Here is a 12157-nt window from a genome sequence, read left to right as displayed (position 1 = left end):
GGGAACATAATATACTCTTTCCCAGGTTGTTTAGGCTGATTTCTTGATGGAAAGATGTAAAACCTTGGGAGCAGTGGTGTTGCCATGCTCTACCCTAATGGACAGAGTTGTAGAGAAAGTGAGTTTGAAAAGTGAGAAAAATAGAGAGGACACCCAGAGAAAAGAAGAGATGAGAAGTAGCAGAACTTGGTGAGTTTCTGATGGCTTTCAATTTTCTAGTTCCAATTTCTTTTGGAAACCTGGCTAACTTCTTGCCCTTACATTATATAATCATATCTGTTCATATATTATAACAAATATACCTTCATTTTGCTAAAGCTAGTAAGAGATAGCTTCTGTTTCTTGCAACCAAAATGTCTTTTTAAAAAATTCGCTTTGTCTTCTAACTTTTCTCACATGGCTGTCTACTCTCACAATCTACTCTCCTGAATCTCCAATGTCTGGCTCTTTTTATTTTTTTCCCAACCTCTTCTTTATAGCCATATCTGAAATTTAAGACTTTGTCTTTAAATTCTTCACTAATAAACTTTTCCTTCCATTTACCGGAACTCTTAAGATTTGAGTTCTCTAAGCAGGCCTGTCGACGCTTGAAACTGAGAAGAGGTAGAAAGGTATAGTGGAAAGAGTCAAATTTGAGTTCAAATCTTGTCCTTACCCATATCATTTATTCTTTCAAAGGGTGTTTCCTCAGCGGCCAAAAAACCCTGTAGGATTGTGTTGGGGAGCAAATAAGAGAAACTGGTGCAAAACTGAAACTCAAGAAGAACTTGCGTTGGGAATGCCTGCGCTCAGGGCGGTCTACACCGACCACAGATCCCTGCATTCACTTCATCACAGGACTAGCTAGAGGGGCGAGATCTCGCAGGTGATGCCCTCAGTTCCGGACTTTTCGGCTCCGGAAGTCCTGGCGGCAGCACTTGCCGAGTGGGTCCTGCTTCCTCGGTTGTGCCCCTCATCGCCCCTCGCGCGGTTCCAACGCCGCAGTTTTGACCCAGAGCTCGGCTTCCGGGCGCGGCTGCGCGAGGAGCCCCGCGGGGACACCTGCGCGGTGGGGGCCTTGGAGCTCTGACGGATCTGCAGGCTCCCAGGACACGGATAGGGAATGAGATGTTGGGGGAGGGACTTAACATAGACCAAACCCTTTGCTGCCTGTATTAGCGTCACACTCTGCGTCTGTTAGCATCACAATCTGGGCCATGCCTGGTTTCCCTGGCTGCCTCTGCAGGGACACCTCCATCAAACACACGCCCTCCTCCCCTCTTTTCTGCTAGGTTTGTATCAGCAACAGTCTTTCTACCTTTAATCTTCACAAGGTGTAGAGGGAAGAGTACTGCTCAGCAAACCTGGGCTCTAGTCCTTAACTCTCCTTTTTATTAGGTGCATAAGTGCTTGGGCAAAATATTTATCTTTCCTGTTCCTTAGGTTGTTTTTCCGTACAATGAGGTAATATATTTTCTGTGTATCTCCCATGTTCACACTAAGTTACTCTGAGAACTGAAATCGGGTTATACAAGTTTAAAATATGCTGTAATCAGGTCCCAACAACTAATATATTAGAATCCTAACTTGAGAGCCATGTCCATGATTCCATGATGCCGGGTACCATGGAGAACTTTTTTTTTTTTTTTTTAAAACAACTCAATAGTCTGTAAAGGCACTGTGTCTGTGTCTGACACATAGTAGAAATGAATAAATGAACAAAATGTTTTCTATTTCAAACTCCCTCGTTTATACTGAGTCCCAGCATAAGAGTATAAATGATTTGCTTTGATGGCTAACTAAAGACAACATTATGGTAAGGGAATGTAATTAGCATTTGTTGAGGCTTTAGGTGCTTGGTCTTTTACATATTGTATAATTTATTGAACAAATTATCTGTTAAGCATCAGTATGTGTCAGGTACTGGTCTACATATTGGGGATAAAAGCAGTGAAGAAAAAATATATATTTCTGCACCTCACGGAGCTTACCTCGTGGGAAGGTTCAGGGTTAAGGGAAGTGATGAGTGTTAGTGTCAGGAGGTCAGGGAGATGAACAGGATCCAGCATAGGAGGTAAAGAGTGGCCAGAAAGGTACCCGAAGAGCCCTGGAATCTAACAAAATTATGCTAAAATTATGGTAAAAGCCTCCTGGATGGTCAGTTAAGATGAGGACTGAGCATTGCTCATTAGATTTTGCAATATGGAGGTCACTGCTGTCATTGAGAAGAATAGTTTTAGGGGCAAGGTAGAGGCCAAACCCTAACTTGGAATGGATTCAAGAAAGAATGAGAGGAGATAATTTGGGAATAGTCAATATGGAAAGTTTTGTTTTTAAGGAAAGGAAAGAAATGGAGTCATAGGTAGAGGGGGAAGTAGTCAAGAGGTTTTTGTATTGTTTTAAACAGGAGAAATAATAACATGCTTTATATACTTGTGGGAGTGATCCAGAAGAGAGGGAAAAACTGAAGTCATCAACTGAAGTGAGGATGCAGTGGGAAGTCTTTTGACTGTGTCCCCTGGAGTCTGCCTTTTATTGGGCACAGTCACCTTTACATCTTTAACCTCTTCACAAGAAACGTTCTGTACCTCCTTGGCCTGAAAAACCTTGCTTTGTTTTGAGGGCAATACTTTTCTAAGCACTTGCTCACTCTCTGGAACCAAGAGTCCTCGGGTAGGGGGAATGATGAATACATTTTCTGTGAATTCTGCTGAAACTTCAAGACCCATACTGCCCAAACCAGCAGCCACTAGCCACATGTGGCAGTTAAGCCTTTGAAATGTAGTTTGTCTGAACTGACATGTATTTTAAGTGTAAAATGGTGTGCATTTAAGTGTAAAATGCACACCAAATTTTCAAGACTTGATATGATGAAAAGAATGTAAAATATCTAAATATTTATGAAATATTTGTTTAAGGAAATATATTATTAAAATTAACTTCACCTGTTTGTTTACTATCTTAGTGTGGCTACTAGAAAATTTTAACTTACACACATAGCTCATATTATATTTCTATTGGATAGAGCTTTTCTAGATCTTTTCACTCTCCTATAAACCTCTTCCCTCTTTCAGCTCATTTTCTTGATGTCTTTTCTCTACATTTACATAAAATCTTAACAACAGGGCCAAAAAGGCACTATGTGAGCTGGTTCTGCCTATCTTTCCAGCTTCATCCTTAATCACCTTCCTTTTTAATCAATGAGTTCTAGACACACCATCCTCTCAAACCAGCCAATCCTTTTCCCTTCTCAGGATTTTGTTCTATTTCCTCTGCTTGGAGCACTTGTCTTCTGACTCGGAAAATGGCTTGAAAAATCACCTTCTTAGAAAAGCATTTATTTCCTATCTAAAACAGTGCCAACTATCTAACCCACCTCTCTTCCCATCATCCTGTTCATTTCCTAAAATGCATTTTCTAATGTCACACTTCCAAAATTCTCTTGCTAACTCATTAAAAAACAAACAAACATATGTATCATTTATCTTCTCCTTCAGCTCCATTAGAGTAGGGGTCATGTCTGTCTTTGTTTACACCCAGGGTCTAAAACAAGGGTGGATGCCTAAATAGATGCTAAATGAGCACAAGCAATAAAGATTGATTATATATATGATAACATAGGAATATTTAATTTTTAAGTCAAATTTAGTACATATGTGGTTGGGTAGTATTAGAATCTATGTTTAAGTGTTACTGTAAATTATAGAAATTAAAAATAAATGATTAAAGCTAATTTAAGTAATTATGGTTAAAACAACTTGCTTTTTCACCATGTCTGTCTTTTCCTTTAGTTTCCAACATTTGACTCTCTCCTAGTTCTCTGTGTACTCCTTGTGGACTCTTTTCCATGGCCTTATATTTTGGTCTTAAATGATATTCTTCCCTAGGGTCCCTTCTATTTTCCCTCTTGTAAGAAATCACAATTAGAAAGACCCTTGGACTAAACAATTTAGTTTACAAACTTTAAGAGGTTTTGTTATTTGACTAATATTGTGATTTGGTTTTTTTTAACTCTGATTTTAAGGCCATTAGATGGGGCCTTGGTTCTCTAAGACACCATCTGGCCATTACTTTGTAACATTTTACACCTGGTTTCTTGTGGACATTTGATTGCTGGATCTGAGCTTTCTTGACTGGAAATGCCATTTGTATATATGGAGTGCACTACCTTCAAAGCTGAATTACCATGTTAGAATTCTCTACTAAATTCCTAGTCTCATATTTCCAACTTCCTAATAAATGTTTCTACATAGATTGTCCAAAAGCACCTCAGATAAAGAACAATCCAATCTAAAGTCATCATTTGCCTATAAAGCTTTTCTTTTCCCTCTATTCCAGCTAACCCCCAAACCGCAGCACTGGTGTCACTTGCAAATGTAACCGATCTCCAAATCCTTTTGATTTTATCTTCCACATACATTTCAGACTTTTCCTCCTTGTCTTCATCTCCCACTATTCTAGTTGTAATATGCATCATTTCTCCTCTAGAAAATTGCAGTTATTGTCTAACCTAGAGAACCCGTTTTTAGAATAACAGCCACCTCAGATCCTCCACATTCCAACTACAAGGAACTAACCAAAAGTCTGATGGTGCTACTTACTGTGTTTCCACAGTAGTGCACCACGGACAGGCTGAAATTCCAATGCCTTAGTGTGTCACTCAAATTATATCATATCCTCCCCTTGTCTACTGTGTAGCCTCACTTCCCACCTTCTCTCCAATAGACGCCATGGTTCATCCTCATCAAACTACTTGCCGTCCTACAAATAGGCCATGCTTTCTCCCTTTGGTCAGCGCAGGTCAAGTTGCCATTGCAATGTGAAGTCATTTTGCCTACATCTCTATTTTTGAATGAATCTGATTGGTAAGTAGGGAGATACCATTATCAGACATTAGAACTTCTGTGTGTGTGTGTGTATGTGTGTGTGTGTGTGTTTGTGTGTGTGTAGCATTAATCTATTTTCCCTTTTTCATTCAATTTCAGAGGCTGGCTCTTAATTTTTAATGGCTGGAAACATTTTGTTTTCTTAAAATGTGTGGGTTTAATGTCAGTTCAGATAGTTTGAGTTCTTGAAAACCTGGTTGATTAATAAAACTGAGGCATTATTATCAAATTATCTCTATGTTTTTCTCTCCCCTTATTGGTTTCTTCCATAGAATTGTCTCTTTGGGAAGTTTTTTCGTATTCCAGTTACTATAATCTTTATTGATGAATATCTATGCTGACACATTTGTTATGAGTAAAACTGAAAAGTCTTAAGCCTAATTTGGTAAATGAGTGTGATTTCCTATTTTTTCAGCCTAAAACTCATACCTAAAAGTCCCTTGTAGTTTTATTTCTTCACATAATTTGAACTCTTTGTTTTTATATCCTGTCTATCAATGATTTGTGCTTTAATATGAATGAATTTCAGAGTTGGAACTGCTATTAGTCTATTCACATGAGAACCTAGGATTAGAAAAAAAGGATTATCTGGGCACCTCTGCTTTAACCCAGACATATATGCAATACCTAAAAATAGGCCCTATTATCATCTGGTTCCTAATCCCCTCCTGCCTCCTAAAGTCCCAACCCTTGGCACTTCCTTCAGTTCCAACGCTCCCAGGTGCCAGAATCTGTTCTCATAATACCTGACCTCCATACTCTTTTGGAGAAAAGGTATGCTCTCTCTACTGGACACTAGTATTGCTTTTCGATTGTTCCTTAAGTGTGGGCCTGTGACATGAGTTTTAAAACAGTTGGCATGGAAATGGAAGATAAGGATGTACCTTTGACAAGAGTTCTCTGCATCAGTGATGGATGAAGCAAGCTGAAGATGAATTTTGTCTTCCAGATTGGGAATGGTAAATGTAGTAAGGGTAGAACTATATATATAACTTTACTGAATAACTGTACCAAATTTTCTTGGGATGTTTCAACTCTCTAGCTCTAAAACATCTGATTTTTGAAGATATTAGAATATACTGCCTTTTTGTACACATGAAATTGTAAAATACAGAGACCACAGATTTCAACGTACCTTTAATCTTGTGCCTAATGATGATTTGCCAAGTGTCCTTAGTCCCAGGAGAATATATGTTGAATAAGACACATCTGAGACAGAAAAGTCATATCTACCTGTCTCTACTGTCTTAGGAGGGTGGAGATATAGAAAACAAACTTCTAATTTCTTTACAGTTTTGTACAGGAGGGTTTTTTCTCCTTATACTCAATAATAAGCCAAACAAGCAAACAAACAAACAAAACTATACACATTTACCCCAGCATTTTTCAACTTCCCAGGGAAATTCTTTGTGCTTATCCTTTAACTTTTAGTTATAGGTGCTTTTACACTCTTTGTCTTTTAATCTAAGTTCTGACTTATTTAAGTGATCTTCAATCCTTACTATATATTTGACTTTCCTAGCAGGATTTTCCCTTTCCTATAAATTCTTCTTTTCCATTTAGAGAAGACCATTTAACATTTATTTTAGGGTAGGTTAAATATTGATGAATTCTTTTAGTTTTTCTTGTCTGGGAAGTTCTTTATCTCTCCTTCTCTTCTAAATGATAATCGTGCTGGGTAGTGTATCCTAGCTTGCAGGTTTTTCCCTTTCAGCACTTTGAATATATTATGCCACTGCTTTCTAGCCTGCAGAGTTTCTGTAGAGAAATCAGCTGATAGCCTTAAGGGGATACCTTTGTATATGACTGTTGGTTTTTCTCTTGCTGCCTTTATAGTTGTCTCTTTAACTTTTGCCATTTTAATTATAATGTGTTTAGGCATGGGGTTGTTTGGGTTCATCTTGTTTGGGACTCTCTGTGCTTTCTGTACCCGGATATGTTTCTTTCTTTAGGTTTGGGAAGTTTTCAGCCATAATTTCTTCAAACACAATTTTAATTCCCTTCTCTCTCTCTTCTCCTTTTGGAACCGTGATAATGCAAATGTTGGCACATTTTATATTATCCCATAAATCTCGTATGTTGCTTTTTTTTTTTTTCATTCTTCTTTCAATTTGCTGTTCTGATTGGGTGATTTCCATTATTCTATCTTCCAGATCACTATGTGTTCTTTTCTGTCACTTAGTCTGCTATTCATTTCTTCTAGCGTGCTTTTAAATTTTCAGCTACTGACTTATTTATTTTTGATTGGGTCTTCTTTATATTTTATTGATCCTTGTTAAAAGGTTTAGTGTTTGGAGCACTTCTTTTTCCTAGTTAACATTTGTATTACCACTGTTTTGAATTATTTATCTGGTAAATTATATACGTTTCATTATTTTTTCAGGGGGTTTTCTCTTGCTTTTTCAATTGAGAGTAGTTCCTCTGTCTTTTAATTTATTTAACTTCCTCTTCCTCTGTGAATTTAATTGAAACAGTTACCTATTGTGGTCTTGAAATGGTGTTCTTATGTGGGAGTGTTCCTATGCAGACTGCTTGTGCCCAGTGGTTTTGGTGGGAGGGCTGGATTTGATGTGGGTGCTAGTCACGTCTTTGCTCAGGGTGTGCTGGAAGCTATAACTTGGTAGGGGGTGGGGTTAGAGGTGGAGGGGCTCTAGCCAGCACTGGATGTGAGGTGGAACTTCTTCTCTGTTCAGTGGCTGTCACCACCTTGTCAGGGGCAGGGTCTGACACCAAGTTGCTGAAGCAGAAGCCCTGGGTTGGACTTGGGTTGTCTCTGTTCACTTTAAGTGTGTGTTTTTCCATCTCTCCTCACCAGGACCTTTGCCCCAAAGGAGGGGAGTGCTGAAGCAAGTGCGGCCTGTGCACATACAGAGGTTCAGTGCACTGCCTGTGTAGGCATCTGTGGCTCCACTCAGATGCAGCCCATGGTTGAGTCTTTTTCCTGTCTGTGGCCACCCCAGATCCAAAGGTGCACTGTGGCTTGGTCTGAGTTAGGCTGGAGTGTTTGCTCAGCTTGGGCTGGGGCGCACTGGCTTGGGGCATGTGGTGAGGGGGTTGGCGCAAAACCAAGCAACCGCTAGAGCTGAACTCTGCCTGCCCTGCCTTGGGGGCGAGACCCACCTCTCACAGCTGACCACTGTCCCCAGCCTTTACCACTCTTACCCTGTTGTGGCACTGTTCTGTAGGAGAGATGGGGCCTGTGTAGTTTCTTGGCATGGATGGAGTGGGGTGAACTGTTGCCAAGTGGCTGCTATCAGAAATCTGGGCTGCTGCTTGAGTAAGTACCAACTGTGGCTGCCACAGCCCTATCCAGGCTCCATCCCGGGACCAGGTCACCTCTGTGTCCTAAGGTCGAGTCTTTTCCCTGGTACTGGCTGCCCCAGATCCAGTGTTGTGCTGTGGTGTGCAGTGAGCAGGACCAGAGCATTCACTTGGCTTGGACTGCAGCACTCAATGAGGTGGTCTTGGGAAATCTGGCCTCTCCTAGGGCAGACCTCTCTCTGCCCTGCCTCAGGGGCAAGGCAGTGCACTCATGCCCCTTGTTAGCAGAGTCCAGGCTTCTCCAGCCTTTCTCTCTGTCCCAGCTGTCCTCTAATCAGCCAAGCGGGCTTGGCTTCTCCGTGTAAGACTGCAAGAGTGGGATACCCAGTCTGTGGCTTAACCTGCTTACTCCCAGGGCAGGTGTCTGCCATGTATTCTCCCTTTTCCTCTGAGCCCCCCCCAGGGGCACAAGTCCCAACCCAATCACTTTTCTTCCCCTTCTACCTGATTACATGTGTAACTTTCTTACAGCCTTGGTTGTGCAAGAGTCCTTCTGCCAGTTTCCAGTGAGTTTTCAGTGAGAATTGCTCTGCATGTATATGTATTTTTGATGTGTTTTTTTGGGGGAGGTGAGCTCCACGTCCTCTTACTCCACCATCTAGATCTCCCCTCAATACCATATTGTTTTGATGACTATGGCTTTGTAATGTAATTTAAGACCGGGATGTGTGATACCTCCAGCTTTGCTCTTTTTCAAGACTGCTTTGGCTATTTGGGGTGTTTTGTGGTTTTATACAAAATTTTAGGATAGTTTTTTCTATTTCTCAGAAAAATGCCATTGGAATTTTGATAGATTGCATTGAACCTATATATCATATTGGGTGATCTGGATATTTTAATACTATTAATTCTTCTCATTGAGAACTTGGGGTATCTTTTCAATTATTTGTGTCTTCTTTTCTTTCTTTCATCAATGTTCTAAAGTTTTCAGTCTACAGATCTTTCACCACCTTTGTTAAATTTATTCCTAAATATTTTACTGTTTTTGACACTATTGTAAATGGGATTCTTTTATTTCTCTTTCAGTTAGCTCACTGTTAATGCATAGATGCAGTGATATTTGTATGTTGATTTAGTATCCTGCAACTTTACTGAATTACTTTATTAGTTCTAACAGTTTTTGTGGAATCTTTAGGGTTTTCTATATATTATGTCATACACGAACAGAGATAATTTTACTTCTTTTCTGATTTGGATGCTTTTAATTTCTTTTTCTTGCCTAATTGTTCAGGCAAGGACTATCAGTATTATGTTGACTGGAAATGGCAAGAGTGAGCATCCTTGTCTTGTTCCTGATTTTAGAGGGAATGTTAGCAGCTTTTCAATCTTGAGTATGATGTTAAGTGTGGGTTTGTCATATATGGCCTTTATTACGTTGAAGTAAATTCCATTCCTATGCTTTTGAGTTTTTATCACAAAAGAATGTTAAATTTTGTCAAATGCTTTTTCTGCATCCATTGAAATATGACTTTTATCCTTCATTATGTTAATGTGGTGTATCACATTTATTTGTGTATGTTGAACCACCCTTACACCCCAGAGAAAATCTCACTTGATAATGTTGTGTGATCCTTTTAATATACTGTTGAATTCAGTTTGCTAATATCTTGTTGAGGATTTTTGCACCTACTTTAAATCAGGGATATTGGCTGGTAATTTATTTTCTTGTAGTGTACTAGTCTGGCTTCAGTATCAGGACAATGCTGGCCTTGTAGAATGAGTTTGGAAATGTTTCTTCCTTTTCAATTTTTGGGAAGAGTTTGAGAAGGATTGATATTCTTTAAATGTTGGGTAGGATTCACCAATGAAGCCATCTAGTCCTGAGATTTTGTTTGTTGGGAGATTTTTGATTACTGATTCAACATCCTTGCCTGTTATTGGTCTGCTCATATTTTCTATCACTTCACAATTCAGTCTTAGTAAGTTGTAGGTTTCTGAGAATTTATCCATTTCTTCTAAGTTATCTAATTTGTTGGCATGTAATTGTTCACAGTATTCTCTTATGATCTTTCATATTTGTTTGGTATTAGTTGTAATGTCTCCTCTTTTATAATTTTATTAATTTGAGTCAACTATTTTTTTTCTTAGTCTAGCTAAATGTTTGTCAATTTTATCTTTCCAAAAATCCAACTCTTAATTTTGTTCATCTTTTGTATTGTCTTTCCAGTCTCTATTTCATTTATTTCTGCTCTAAGCTTTATTATATTCTTCTTTTTACTAACTTTGGGTTTAGTCTGTTGTAAGATTACAACAATTTGTAATCTTACAAGTTGTAAGATTAGATTGTTTACCTGAGATCTTTGTTTCTTAATGTAGGCATTCATTCTTATAAAATTCCCTCTTAGAACTGCTTTCACTGCATTCATTTTGATATGTTGTATTTACATTTCCATTTGTCTTAAAATATTTTTTGATTTCCCTTTTGATATCTTCTTTGACACTTTGGTTGTTCAGAAACATTTTATTTTTCACATTTGTGTAAAGTTTCCAGCTTTCCTCATGTTATTTATTTGTAGTTTCATACCATTGTGATTGCAAAAGATATTGGGTATGGTTTCAGTCTTCTTAAGTTTGTGAAGACTAGTTTTGTGACCTAATATATGATCTATCCTGGAAAATGTTCTATGTGCCCTTGAGATGAATGTGCATTCTGCTGCTGTTGGATATAACCTTCTGTATATATGTTAGGCTGAGTTGTTCTAAAGTATAGTTCAAGTCCATTATTTCCTTATTGACTTTTCATCTGGATAATCTATCCATTATTGCTATTAATTTCATTGCTGTCTATTTTTGCCTTAAGATCTGTTAATAATGTTTAACGTATTTAGGAGCTTCAAGGTCACATTTCAAAGGAGCATGCATATGGGGATGTGAAGAATCTGTGATCATTTGTACCATTTGTGATAAATGTACCATTTATCAATTCTCTGTACCCTCTTGTTTCTTTTGGCCTATATGCAAGCTTAAGTTTCCCCTAACCTTCTTGTCTCTACTTTTTCATATCCTGTTAAATCTTTTTAAGTTCCTGCAATTTGACCCAAGATATTAGTTCTGAGACTTTATTATTTGCCATTTCCATTACTGACTTATTTGACTAACTTGAATCCCTACCTTCGAACTCCATTCTCCTTTGGCTTTCATGATACTGTAATTCCCTAATTTTCTTTTCTTCCCCCATGACCACTTCCCAGATTCTGTTGCATCTTCTTTCTTGTCATGATCTTAAAATTAGTTCTTTTCAGAGTTCTTCCCTCAGTACTCTTAACTATTCACTCAATACTGTCATCCTGGTTGGTTTCATCCATTCTCATATTTTAAAAAATAGTTGGGCTGAATTAAATATACCAGAGGCTATACATATCAAGCATACAGTTAGATGAATTAAGCAAAGTGAAAATCCATGTAACCCACACCCAGTTTAAGAAAGAAAACATTACTATCTCTTGAGAAGCCCCTCTCCAGCCCAGTGATATCACAACCCATATGTTCTGTTTATAACTTTAAATTTGTAATAATTATAGATTCACAAAGCTTACATAGTACAGAGAGGCCCCATGTAGTCTTTACCTAGCATCTCCAATGGTTACATGTTATGTAGTTACAGTACAATATTCAAACTAGGTATTTCATATTGGTACTATGTGTGTGTATTGTTCTACGCCATTTCATCATGTATGTACAGATTTCCTCTGCCATCTGAAAGCAGAGTGTTCCTATGAAACCTTCTGTAAGCTGAAATGGTGTAAAGTGAAGAAGTAATTACCTTAGCATACATCTTACTATCAGATGCACAAAATAAATCGAGATAAAGCGCAGATGCTCAGAGACACAGTTCAAAGCTATGGTGGCTTGATGCTGAGATGCTGAGTGTAGTTCCTGGGGAAGGAGCTTGGCAGGGCCACTCTTGCTGCTTGGAGTGTTTTCTGCCTCTCTAAGGGCTTGCTGCAAAATAAACACTGGGTGCTATTTTT

At 38.5% G+C, this 12157-nt stretch overlaps 1 protein-coding gene across 1 annotated transcript in view; it reads right to left on the bottom strand.

The window, feature by feature from the left end:
• Window positions 1–843: 843 nt before the first annotated feature.
• Window positions 844–12157, bottom strand: part of MS4A13 (membrane spanning 4-domains A13) — a 37752-nt gene continuing 26438 nt past the window's right edge. The window contains exon 6 of the mRNA XM_059929963.1: window positions 844–1074. Coding sequence (XP_059785946.1) covers window positions 844–1074 — 231 coding nt within the window. The remainder of the gene's footprint in view (window positions 1075–12157) is intronic.

The sequence above is a fragment of the Balaenoptera ricei genome, chromosome 8 (genome assembly GCF_028023285.1).
Source record: "Balaenoptera ricei isolate mBalRic1 chromosome 8, mBalRic1.hap2, whole genome shotgun sequence".
In the NCBI taxonomy this organism is placed as follows: domain Eukaryota; kingdom Metazoa; phylum Chordata; class Mammalia; order Artiodactyla; family Balaenopteridae; genus Balaenoptera; species Balaenoptera ricei.
The sequence above is the reverse complement of the archived record's forward strand: the minus strand, read 5'-3'. Positions and strand labels throughout refer to the sequence as shown.